General features: G+C 48.4%; 1 protein-coding gene across 3 annotated transcripts in view; it reads right to left on the bottom strand.

Moving 5' to 3' along the window:
• Positions 1-13,425, bottom strand: part of DCUN1D2 (defective in cullin neddylation 1 domain containing 2) — a 53,382-nt gene continuing 39,957 nt past the window's right edge. For 2 of the 3 annotated variants that reach the window (XM_067563653.1, XM_067563652.1), the window contains exons 6-7: positions 8,621-8,717; positions 1-1,274 (exon numbers count right to left, since the gene is read on the bottom strand). In XM_067563653.1, the coding sequence (XP_067419754.1) occupies positions 1,195-1,274; positions 8,621-8,717 (177 nt within the window). In that variant the 3' untranslated portion in view covers positions 1-1,194. Of the gene's footprint in view, positions 1,275-8,620; positions 8,718-12,195; positions 12,268-13,425 lie in introns of all 3 variants that reach the window. The other variant, XR_010922719.1, reaches the window with a different exon arrangement.

Genomic DNA, 13,425 nt, shown 5'->3' with positions numbered 1-13,425 from the left:
GAAAATCTCTGATCAAGGGCTCAAGAGCTGCATGTGCAGCTGAAGTGCAGCACCCATAGGGACACTACACAAAGAAGAAGAATTTGTTTTACAAATATTTAGAACCAGAGACAAGAGTCTTCATAGCATAAAGGAAAAAAATCAATCTCCTGCCCCTTCCAAATAGAAGTTAAGATGTGCTGTCTCTACTCTGATTATGTGTCTTTATTTCCCTCTCCCCCCTTCCTTTTTGGGGTTGAGACTAGATCAGGAATTACATGCACAAAATATGGCATTTAAATGGAATCTAGCTATTTTACAGTACATGGCAGGCTACTAAAATCCTCAAATTCCACCAACTCATTATTTACAAAAAAGTAAATGGAAAACGTAAAGTTGAAGAAAAACTGAATTATATTTATCTATCAAACATGAATTATAAAAATGTGTCTTTGGTTGTTTAAGGGTCTATTTTAAAAAAAGTAATCACATTCAAATCATCCTTGGAGTCAAAACAATTGTGCAGCAATGTTATTGATAGCTAACAACCACACACACTTCAGGTGAACACTGTGATGAAGAAATTAACCTAACAAGGGGAAAGAAACAAACATGGTCAATCTGTACATTTTTGAGAGCTTAAAATTATAAATCTAGAATCCTGACACCAAGAAAAAAGTATCAGTAAGCGTTTTGTTACAAGTTTAAATTAGGGCAGATACTTACAGAGAGCTGACTTGTATAAAAATACAACATACTACATACGTTTTATTTAGGGATTTAATTTATATACCACAAATACTGCTTTTAATATAAGTACAATATAATACAGTTTTAATTATGTAACTGCTGGTGTTCATCTTGAACCATGAACTGAATGGCATGCCGTGCTGTCAAAACCTCAAAATGGCCTCTAGTTAAACTTCTCCAAAGTATAAAATCATGCAAAATCTACATCCTATATGATACAACCAGTACAATAATTGAAGCCAATATCCTATGAACAACCTGGACTATCTTGAGTTTCTTCTTGCAGTGTCCACGAGTCAGCCATCATTTTCTTTAGGCAGAAAGGAGCAATTTCAAGTTTTGTCAGTGGCATCTTGCCATGACTATTGAAATCAGTGACAGTGTGCACAGTTATTGGCGAAAAGGTCTTCGTTACCTGATACAGTTCAGACTGCAAACTTAGTCCATTTGGAAGAGAGTCTATGGTTAGGAGGTTTTACGCTTTACTCCTGTGACTACTGGTCGTGCATATTCCACAAAATCATCTATGAGAACAGGCCATGCTCCTAAAGAGAAGTCAAATATGTAAAAATAGTTATAAAACTTAAAATAAATCTATTTAGTATTTAAACACAAGGGATCTCAACTTTACAGCATGACCTATATTTTAGTCATTGCACTGGATATAACATGGTGATGACATGGGCAATCTTTCACAAAGAAAAAATTCCTAACTAATAAATGAAATCAAAAACAGGGTTACTTACCAGTAACTGTTCTTCGAGATGTGTTGCTCATATCCATTCCAATATAGGTGAGTGCATGCCACCGTGCACTGGTTCCCGGAACTTTTTTCCCCTTAGCAGACCCCGTAGGGTCGGCCTAGGCGCCCCCTGGAGTACCACGCTCATGCCGCAGTATATGAGGCGCTGCTGACCCTGCAGGCCTTCAGTCCTTCTTTCTGCCGACTCCGACAGTGGGGATGGAGGGTGGGTGAGGAGTGGATATGAGCAACACATCATGAAGAACAACAGTTACTGGTAAGTAACCCTATTTTCTACTTTGAGTGATTGCTCATATCCATTCCAATATAGGTGATTAAATAGCCATACTTTGGAGGTGGGTAGGAGTCATCAGTAGCTGCTCTCATCAGCATGGCCCTGCCGAAGCCTGCATCCTCTCTCGCCTGCTGCACGATGGCGTAGTGGGACGTGAAGCTGTGAACCGATGACCAGGTGGCTGCTCTGCAGATGTCCTGCAGGGGCACTCATTCCAGGAAGGCCGCCGACGAGGCCTGGGCTCTGGTTGAGTGTGCCAAAACAGCTCCTGGAAGCGGCACCTTTGCCTGCTCATAGCAGCACTTGATGCAGGCGGTGATCCAGGTGGAGATGTGCTGGGTGGAGACAGGTGAGCCCTTCATTTGATCCACCACAAACAGCTGTGTCGACTTCCAGAACGGCTGCGTTCGCTTGATGTAGTATGTGAGGGCTCATCTCATGTCCAGTGAGTGCCATCTCTGCTCCTCCTCCGAGCCGTGCAGTTTTGGAAAGAACATAGGGAGGAAGATATCCTGGTTATAGTGGAACTGGGACACCACCTTAGGCAGGAAGGCCGGATGGGGTATCAGCTGCACCTTGTTTTTATAAAAGACGGTGTAGGGGGGCTCCTAGGTTAAAGATCTTATCTCGGAGACCCTCCTAGCCGATGTAATGGCCACCAGGAAGGCTACCTTCCACGAGAGGACGAGCAACGGGCATGAAGCCATAGGCTCAAAGGGGGGTCCCGTCAGTATGGCGAGGTCTAGGTTCAAGTCCCAGGGAGGCACCGGGTCACAGACCTGCAGGTATAGCCTCTCCACCCCCTTGAGAAACCTGACTGACATGGGGTGGGAAAATAATGACCTCACTTCCATCGGCTGGTGGAAGGCCAAAATGACCGCCAGGTGCACTTTCAGGGAGGCCAGCGCTAAACCTTGGAGTTTCAGGTGGAGCAGGTACTCCAGGATCGCCTGTATAGGCGAGCAGCTTGGTGGGATGCCCGGGGAGTCCGCCCAACAGGTAAACTGCTTCCACTTGGCCCGGTACACTACCTGAGTGGAAGTTTTCTGCTGCTCAGCAGAACCTGTTGGACCTGCGCCGAGCAGGCTCTCTCTCCCTCCGTCAGCCACAGAGTCTCCATGCCGTCAGGTGGAGGGAGTCTAGGTCCGGGTGCAGCAGGCAACCCTAGTCCTGGGAGAGCAGGTCGTAACGCCTCAGGAGCAGCACTGGCGGGGGGATGGACAGGTCCACCAAGCTGGGGCGATCAATATGATGTCCGCTTTGTCCCTCTTGATCTTCAAGAGGACTTTAGGCAGTAGCGGAATGGGGAGAAACACATACATCAGGGTCCCCCTCCAGTCTATGAGGAACGCATTGGAAATAGAGCCTGGCTCGCGACCCCGGAGTGAGCAGAACCTCGGGCACTTTCTGTTCCAGGACGACGCGAACAGGTCCAGTTGGGGAACACCCCACTTGCGGAAGATAAAACTTATCACCTCCATGTGTAGCGACCAGTCGTGTCTGGGTAGAAACAACCTGCTGAGGCGATCCGCCTCATCGTTCCTGACCCCAAGGAGGTGAGAGGCAGATATGTGGAAGTCGAGCCTCACCGCAAAGTCCCAAAGTCGAATGGCCTCCTGGCAAAGGGCCGAGGAACACGCTCCCCCCTGCCTGTTCATATAGAACATGGCCGCTGTGTTGTCTGTTAGGACCTGCACCATCCTGGCCCTCAGGAATCTGAGGAACACCCTACAGGCTAGGCAGACTGCTCTGAGCTCCTGGACATTGATATGGAGGCTCCTCTCCTCCTCCGACCAAAGCCCCTAGGTGCTCAAGTCGCTGCTGATGTGGGCCCCCCACCTCACATCTGAATCGTCCATAATGAGGGTGACCGATGGGGCCAAGTCTTGGAATTGAGCCCCCCTCAGCACTTTCCCGGGAGTCCTCCACCAGTTCAGGGAGGTCAGGACCTGTGTAGGAACCATGACCTCCCTGTTCAAGGAGTGCCTGGCTGGTGCATATACCGAGGCTAGCCACGCCTGGAGAGGCCTGAGCTTGAGGCGAGCCAGCCTCACTACATACGTACAGGCCGCCATGTGTCCCAACAGCTGCAGGCAGTGCCTGGCTGTCGTCGTGGGGAACCTGTGGAGTTGGTCGACTATGATGGCCATCGCCTCGAAGCGAGGCTGTGGGAGGAAGACTCTGGCCTGAGTGGCATCCAGGGTGGCCCCGATAAAATCTATGCGCTGCACCCGGGTGAGTGTGGACTTCTGCTCATTGATGAGCAGCCCCAGTCTGGTGCATGTCGCACAGGTGAGCGCCAGGCTGTTCCTCACGTGGCCCCTGGACCTGCCTCAGATCAGCCAGTCGTCCAGATAGGAGAAGATCTGGACCCTTCTGTGGCATAGGTGGGCCGCCACCACCGCCATACACTTTGTGAAAACCCTGGGAGCAGATGAGAGGTCAAAGGGCATGGCCGAGAATTGGTAATGGCAGCCAGCTACCATAAACCCGAGGAAGCGTCTGTGTCTGGGAAGGATGGAAATATGAAAGTACGCATCCTTTAGATCGAGGGCGGCATACCAGTCTCCTGGATCCAGTGTGGGGATGATGGAAGCTAGGGAAACCATATGGAACCTGAGATGTCTAAGGAACCTGTTCAGATGGCGAAGATCTAATATGGGCCTCAGGCCCCCCTTTCCCTTGGGGATGAGGAAATACCTTGAGTAGAATCCCCTCCCTATTTCCTGTGGAGGGACTGCTTCCACAGCCCCGAGGAGGAGGAGGGAATTCACCTCCTGCAACAGGAGTTGCTCGCGAGAGGGGTCCCTGAAGAGGGACGGGAGGGGGAAGGCCGTAAACTGAAGGGCAGAGCTCCTGAGAACTACGCCAAGGACCCAGCAGTCTGATGTAATACTTTGCCACTTGGCGTAGTAGGGTCTGAACCTTTCTGCAAACGGAAGGGACGGATCCAGAAGGGTATTGGTGCCACCCTCGGGCGCACCCTCAAAACTGGCACTTGGTGTTGGGCCCTTTGGTGAGACCCTGCTGGGAGGCTGCAGATGACCCCGATCGGTCGCGACGGCCAAAGCCCCTGTTTCTATCACGGCCCCTCCGGGGCTGAGAGGACCTGGGCGGCGGCCTAGGGGACGGCTGGGTCTGGTGCTGAGGCTGTGACCGAGACTGGCGCCTCGAGGCCTGAGGGGTGTACAGGCCCAACGACCTGAGCGGGGCCCTAGAGTCTTTCAGGGCATGAAGTTTATCGTCAGTCTTATCTGAAAAGAGGCCTGCCCCACCAAAGGGCAGGTCCTGGATAGACTGCTGCACCTCCTGGGATAACCCAGAAGACTGCAGCCATGAACACTGCCACGTGGCAATAGCCGAGGCAATGGCTCTGCTGGCGGTGTCCGCGGCATCACTGGAGGTCTGCAAAGCCGACCCTGCCACTGCGGCGCCCTTCTCCAGGACTGTTGCAAAATCCACCGCTTGGTCCTGGGACAGCCCCTCTGCAAACCTGCGCATGGAGATCCAGAGGTTCAAGTTATAGCAGCTGAGGAGCGCTTGATGGTTTGTGATCCTCAACTGCAGAGCCCTGGTGGAGTAGACCTTGCGGCCGAATAGGTCTAGTTTTTTATTGTCTATTTTTGGGCGTGTTGCCTGGGCCACTTTGTCTGTCCCGTTGGTTGGCCACGTCCACCACTAGGGTCCTGGGGGCTGGGTCGGTGTAAAGGAACTAAAACCCCTCTGATGGAACATAGTACTTTTTCCTCAGTGCCCTTGGAGGTGGGGGCAACCAAGGCAGGGGTTTGCCACAGAGCCTTGGCCAGCTTCAGGACTCTCTTGTGCACCGGCAGGACCACTCTGGACGGTCCTGCTGACCCAGCCACCTGAAAGAGGGGGTCCTCTTCCTCAGAGAGCTCCCTTTAGTTCTATATTGAGGTTGCTGGCCACCCTCTTAAGGAGCTCCTGGTGTGCTTTGAAATCCAATAGGGGCACCCTGTGGTCCCTGGCAGTCGCCTCGTCGGGGGGGGGGGGGGGGGGAGGAGGAGGATTGTGGGAGGGGCCCAATGGAGGGTCCCTCCTCAGGGTGCGATTCCTCCTCCGAGGAATGGCCCTTAGCTGGCTGGCTAGGCGGGGGCGGAGGGGGTGCCGGTTGGGTCACTGACGACGGGACAGACAGTACCGTCCCATCTGCGCCCCCCATGGCCCACAGTACGGCCACTGCCACGGACCTTGTCGCCATCCCGGTGCCGGTATTGTTGCTGGCGGTGGCGCCTCTGGGTGGTGCATGCCCTTGCGGGACCCCGAGCCACTAGAGTGGTGCCGGCGGTGTCTGTGGCTCCTTGCCTTCGTCAAGGACTGCTCCGTGACGCCGCTGTAGAAGTCGAGGAGTGCCAGTGCTGTCGCGCATGGTGCCGACGGGGAGGCGTACGGCTCGACGAGCTGGAGGACAACCTCCGTCTCGGTGCCAAGGTTTTGCGGTGTCGCTTCCCCTTCAGGGACTGGGAGCGGTGCCAGCTGTGCCTCCTTGGTGTCGAGTCTGACTCCGAAGAATGTGACTGATGGCGCAGTGCAGTGGTCTGCGCCACTGGTACGGAGTCCTTTGGCACCGGGATCCACGCCGGACTGTGGTCCGGTGATCAGGACCAGTGCTGTACAAGTTGCGGTGCCAAGTGCATTGTCGGTGCCAATTCCTCTGGCACCGGGATCTGTGCCGGACTCTGTTCCGGCGATCAAGACCAGTGCTGTGGTGACGAAGGACTCGGTGCCAGGGTGGGGGAGCTGCGTACCTCACGCGAGGCAGAACTGTAGCAGCGTCGCCTCGAGTGCGAGACCTCCGGTACCCTGGACCATCCTTGGTGCAGCGGAGCTCGATGACCCGGAGTCGGAGCTGCGAGGGGAGCCGGCATGCTCTACCCTCTCTGACCGTCGGGGGGGGTGGGAGGGAGAGACTTGGACTGCGGTTTCGACCACCCACCAGAGGCACCCAGAGCGAGTTTACCTCGAGATGCCAGTCCCTGCACCCTCGGCCAAGGGGGGATGGAGGCATGGGCATGGCCATGAGGGCGCGTCCCACGTGGAACGCCTCCGGTGTCAACGGTCCTTGCAGAGGCGCTCCCTCACCCCCAGGAGTTGAGGGAGACTCCCTGCGTGGAGATGCAGGTGCCAGAGTAAACTCAACAGCCCGTGGCTGGTGTATCTCCTGACTCCCCCCAGGCCACGTAGGCGGTGCGGGGGAGTCCTGGCGCTTGGTGCCCTGGCGCTTCTCTCTCTTCGGCACCAGTGACTGGCGACGGGTCGACTCCGGTGCCGGTGGAGCGCTCCGCACCGAGGAGACGCTCAGTGCCGCGGGAGAACGCGCCGGTCCAGAGTCTGGGCAGAGCTCCGACTCCATCAGGATAGCCTTCAAGTGAGCGTCGCATTCTTTCTGGGTGCTGCTCTCCAGACAGCGGAGACAGTGGTCATGAGGGTCACTCACCACGAAGGGCTTGCCGCAAGTGGTGCAGGACTTAAAACTGGTTGAGCCAGGCATGGCCCAACCCTAAGCCCATAAGGGCTTCTTATCTAATGTAATGCTAACTAACTATACTTAACAACTAATCAACTCTAAATATTCAACTACAAAGAACAAGAACAGTTCAAACTTGCTAGAAGGTAAGAGGCAAGATGTTCCAGTGACCGTCATGAGCGGAAAGAAGGAATTGAGGGCCCGCAGGGTTGGCAGCGCCTCATATACCGCGGCATGAGGAAATACCTGGAGTAGAATCCCCTCCCTATTTCTTGTGGGCTCCAGGGGGCGCCTAGGCTGACCCTACGGGGTCTGCTAAGGGGAAAAAAGTTCCAGGAACAGTGCACGGTGGCGTGCACTCACCTATATTGGAATGGATATGAGCAATCACTCAAAGTAGAAGCATGTTCTCTCTGCGCTATACTTCATAGCAAAAACTATTTACATGTTATATCATAATTCATATTATGAGATGTTTATAATAAATTTGAGTTGAAACCAAGATTATGGTACTTCTATTAGAGGCATTCATATAACGGGAACTATTTACATGCATAAAGGTACTCAACATGTGAAGTGTTTTGCAGGTTTGAGGCCACAGTGTAATATTTGTCAGTGAGAACACAAATACAGTCCTTAAACATTTTTACTGCAGAGATAAGGTTTCGTTTTTATTATTAGACATTTACATTGATTATGAATTAATGAATATTTTCATAAACTTAATTTTCACTTCCAGACTCCTACACTTAAAAAGTTATATTTGTATAGATATTTTTCTAAGTTTAGCAACCTTAATTTAAAGCTAGCTAAGATTTAGATATGGGAATACACAGTACTATTGTGATTTCTGTAACATAACATGTTAGATAGCAGGTATTGTACCCATGCAATCAAGGACTGTTTACTTTCATCTGTATATTAAAGCAAGATCCTATTCAGCCTACTTACAGGCAATGATCTCAGCAATAAATATGATCTAATATATTAGTAGCTCTGCTCCTGATAGTAGACATTTTAAAACATTAGGTATAAGTTATGTTTTGGTGTTATTCAAAGCAATGGTTTCAAGTTGTAGTGGGAGAGGTGTAGGTTGGATATCAGGAAAAACTTTTTCACTAGGAGGTGAAGCACTGGAATGGGTTACCTAGGGAGGTGGTGGAATCTCTATCCTTAGAGGTTTTTAAGGTGCAGATTGACAAAGTCCTGGTTGGGATGATTTAGTTGGGGTTGGTCCTGCTTTGAGCAGAGGGTTGGACTAGATGACCTCCTGAGGTCCCTTCCAACCCTAATCTTCTATGGGTCTATGATTAGTTCTATTTTGCTATATCCAATTTTTAAAAGTATTAAAATTCATATTAATTACCTTCTTCATCATAGTTGGACATATCATCTGCAATCATATTTCCGAAGTCTAACAGAAGATTCCAAGTATCTTTTGGGATTGATCTTTTATGGTGTTCCTATGTAATATGGAAACAAATTATATTGTTTAAGATACAAGTTATTTTCAAATTCTGCAGTTGTTTTAAATTCAGATTTTAGTTAAAAGAAATCTAACTAACGTCATTCTGTAGCATGCTCTTTACTAACGTCGAAAGCTTTCTAAGGCTATCTCTATACTGACGGCAGCAAATTCATCGTTGTCAGATCGATTTATCCAGATCGATTGAGCGGAAGTGGAGACCCGCTCAATTGACCCAGAAATTGATGCTATTAATCCACCTCCACTTGGTGAAGTAACACTGTGTTGATGGGAGCGCATTTCCCATTGGCGCAGCGAACTGAAGATACCATGATAAGTAGGAGTTAGGAAGTCAATGGGAGATATGCAAGCTACTCTACGTAGCCCCTGGGGCTGCTCCTATAATGAAACCAAAACACACCTCTGTGGCTTCCATATGTACATGATGAGTCCCTATTACATCATGAGCATTTCAAAAAAAGGTACCCCTTTCCATTGCCTCTCACAGGTTTTAGTGGAGTAGCAGCAGCTGCAGAGAAATATCTATAAAAAATTTGCTTTAAAAAAACAAGAGTGTTCTTGGGTTTTGTACTGGCACTCACAGGTCAGAGCACCTTAAGATTTAAGCACACAGTTGATTTAGAATGACATATCCCTTTTGGCTTATAAAATGACAGATTATTTTATTAAAACTTGTATTTGATATGACAAAATAATTATTTGCACCGTTACAGAGAACATCTTCCTGATGCATTACTTCTGGGAAAACTGAAAATAACTCAATACAGTAGCTATGTGATGGGGCAAATAAGGCCTCCAACTAGCAAAGAGGGGTAATGAGAGCCTAAGGACCTAATTGGCTTGGTCCTGCTACAGCTGCAGGGGAGAAGGGAGTTAGGAGAAGACCTAGTGCAGTTCAGGGCTGCCCTGGAAGGACAGCAGAGCTCTATTTCTGATTTAAAGGAAGCTTGGTTGTAGCACAGAGACTGAGCTAGCTTGCCATCTGGACAAGCCCCTGCTAGAAGGGAAAACCAGACGGAGGGGGGAGGAGGAAGAGGGAGGATCAGCTGAAGCACAGATTATCTGAAGATAAACCCTTGATAGAAGGGCAGAGTCACAAATGTTCAACAGACAACCCTGTTTTGAGCTGTGGTTTTCTGTTCTGTATAGGACTGAAGTGTGCCTTGGGCAGAGGGCTTAAGTACCAAGACATCACACCTTTCAAGAAACAGCGATTTACCAGAGGAGAACTGTAGCTAGGTGAGTGTGCCCCACTGAGGAATGAGGGGATGCCCCAGAGGCAACTTGGTCACAATCTGTTACACACAAAAAACTACCTTAAAAGAACATTATCAAGGTTGAATGCTCAAGAATGGAGAGGAAACAGAGACATTGAACAACATACAGGGGTTAAATTTTGCATGGCTGTCTCTCTCTCATGCTGTCTAATATAAAGTGACTGACTTTGCAGAAAGATTTCTAAAAACAGTCTATTGGCTTAAACTATCACGTGTCCCTGAATGTTTAAACTGTAAACCAGAGTGTCCACAAGGTGGAGCTCTGAGAAGGATTTGCTTAAGCTCCCAAAATGTTTTAGGGCACAGTACTGGTTCTGGGGGCCTAGGGCAGCTGGGCTGTGGGGTCCCATTTCAAGGAATGGTATTAAACAGATAGCATGTGCCTAGGAAATGTGCCAGAGAGGCCAGAGTCATTTCTGAAGTCTAACCAGTGACCAAGGGGAGCTTAAAGGCACACGGGCCCAGTGCGTGGGTTAAAATACAGCAGCATGGTGAGTGTACAGCAGGGAGAGCTCGACCAGAGCTCTGACACAGGTTGTCATCCTCTGTGTGGTCCAGCACTAGAGAGGGATGCTAAATGGACTTCTCAGATATTTGCTGACAGCAGAGGATTGGTGAGACTCAAGGATCTTGGGTTCCATTCCAGGCTCTGGAGGAGAGTATGCTCTAGTGCGCACTCTTCTGCCAGTTCTCAAGCTTGATACCTTCTGCCCTGTCCCTTCCAACCTACCCCCGTCATGTCTCTTCCTCACACTGGCTCCTCATTCTAGTCCTTTTTTTTTTTTAGTCAGTCCTAGTCAGTCTCCACCCCTCAAATTTCTCACCCCAGTCTCCTTGTCCAGACAGTCAAATATTCTGCAGATTCCTTGTCCCAGTCTTTCCCCCACACTTCCCAGTCCCAATCCCCTTCCTACTCTCTCCCAGCTCCTTGTCTGATCAGGCTATCTTAACCCCCAGCCTCCAGTCCCCCCACCCTCCTCACCAAATTCTGTATCTCCAACTGGCTCCCAGTGCCAGTTTTCCTCCTGGTCTCCTTATCCAACACCCATGGTCTGCTCCAGCTCCACATCCAGGTCTCTTTGCCCAGCCACTCTCAATTGCCCCATCATCTCCTCATCTGATCTCAGTTCCCCCCGCCCCCAGCCAATCCCAGTCTCTCTCCTTGATTCCCAGTCTCCCTCCCCAACACACTGCCGGCCTCCAGGTTGCAGTCTCCACCCCCATAGGTCTTTATCACTTCCCCTTCTCTCAGGACTGACTTTTGTCCCCTCTGCATTCAAATCAGTCAGCTTGCGCTTCCATACAGTCTGAACCAAGTAGGGGGAACTGAGAACACATTTAAATCTTTCTGTGTTCCAGAATCTGGCCCACAACATAGCATGCAAGAGACCAAAATTGCAATTGCCTGAAAAGTCTGAGCATACTCAGTATAGACAGAATTTTCAGTTTTTAGCAACAAATCTCTAGCAAACCTATTGAGCATTTGTGAACTGCAGTTTTTTAAAGGTTTATGAGGTGGCCAAATTTGGGTGGATTTTCTTGGGAATAAGAAAAGGCACATTTCTGACACAAAGGCCACCCTCCTGCCAAATTTAATATTCTCACTGCAAATGGTTGGGGATAGTAGAGCTTTTCAAAGAGGTTACCAGAATGAAACATGGGGAAAACATTTTTCACTAGCCTGGTTCTCAGAAATGGTTGAACCATTTTGGCTGAATTTTTGGAAATCAATTCAGCCTGATACAGACATCTAGCAAGGAAAATTTCAGTACAAACAGTTAAAGTTTGGTAATGTTATAAGCAACTGAAAACAGGGTTTTATAATGGGAAGTGTCAGGCAAACAATAATAGATGGTGGCACCAACCCCACCTATAATATTACCACAAAAGTAGGAATCTGAACAGACTTCTCTGAGAACATCTCTCAGAACGATTGCATAGCAAAATGGAGAAAGCTACATATTTTAACCTTCTGTTAGGTTAAATGTGCCTATTTGAGTTGAATTCTTTTTAAAATCAGTTTTCAGAAGCAGTCATAATGCAAAATCTTATGACTAGTTTTGATGAAGTAGGTGTACAAAACCCACACATTCAGGTAATGAATAAATCTCTGTTGTCCCAGAGCTGCATTCATTCAAAGCACACTTGTGTGAAAATATTACATTTTAAAACACATACTTGGGTTTTACTAAGACCACAGACATTGGTGCTTTTGAAGTCATCTGCTTATTTGGGTAAACTGTAAAAAGTCTATATATACACAGAGAAAAGGCGTTAATGAATTGCAAAATCACATGTATTCAACAGAATAATTTTCCATGCTAAGTACATGGAAATTTCATGTAAATGAAGTAAAGTAGATGAATAAGTCAGATGCTTAAAGACAATATTTTGGGCTTTGTTTCTAAAGCCTAATTTGTACAACTTTTGTTCAATTACCTAAATAAGGGTATTGATAGAAGAGTGGTATTTTTAAGTACTGTAACTGTCTCAGCCTGCTAATGATTGCTCCCTACAAACGGAGTCAACACAATTGCGCAAAGAGAAATAATTCACTTCATTTACTTTTAAAAAATTACTCCTAACCTTCCAAGTCAGTCACAACAGTATTGAAATCAAGAAATAGGATGTTTTATGGATAAATATCATAAAGGTGGATCATTTTAGTTTGGTACAAAACACATTTGCGATAAGCCTACCTGTCTGAGGATAGCAGAGGATGTGAGCTCAACTTACACTTCAGGGGATCAAATTATATCTTCAGCTTTCACAAGTAGAGGGTACAGGGTCAAGTGGTTCCCAGACTAGGGAGGCCTGCTCCTTAAGGACCAAAAAGCCTGGATCTAGCCAACCCTGTTCATAATAGCTCCCCCCACCTCTCTACCATAATTAGCTGCCTCCCAGAATAAGGTGGCTGAACTAATTGGGGTCATTTGACAGACTGATAAATAAATACCTGGGCCTCATAAAAGTGCAGAGAGAACTCAGTTTGAAGGAAGAACTACAGGAAGAAAGCTAGGCTCCTGTGGAAGGCCCTGAAATAGGTTCTGAAAGGATTCAGGGAAGAAGCCTGGGAGTAAGAGCTCTATCCCAGGGCATAGAAAAGGGAAAGGTAGCCTAGAGGGGATGAGACTGTGAGAGGGAGTCTTAGGAAACAGCCTGGGACTCAACACTCTATCCCAGAGTAGAGAGATGTAAAGGGAGCCCAGAAGTTGGTCTGAAGAGGAGCTCATATGTATGTGTTTGTGCATGGAGGTGGGGGAGTGACAGAAAAACCTTTGTTTGGGATTATTGTTACACTGAAATAAGACTAAATTTAGAGTGACCCAGCCAGAGGACTGAGTCTCCTGAATTCCTGAGAGACAGAAAACCCTAGAAAGCGGAAACTGATGCAGAATGTGTTTGCAG

This window comes from Emydura macquarii, unplaced genomic scaffold, assembly GCF_026122565.2.
Source record: "Emydura macquarii macquarii isolate MOO-44397 ecotype Brisbane River unplaced genomic scaffold, CSIRO-AGI_Emac_v2 contig_2531, whole genome shotgun sequence".
NCBI lineage: Eukaryota > Metazoa > Chordata > Testudines > Chelidae > Emydura > Emydura macquarii.
Note: the sequence above shows the minus strand (reverse complement) of the source record. Positions and strands in the feature narration are given on the sequence as shown.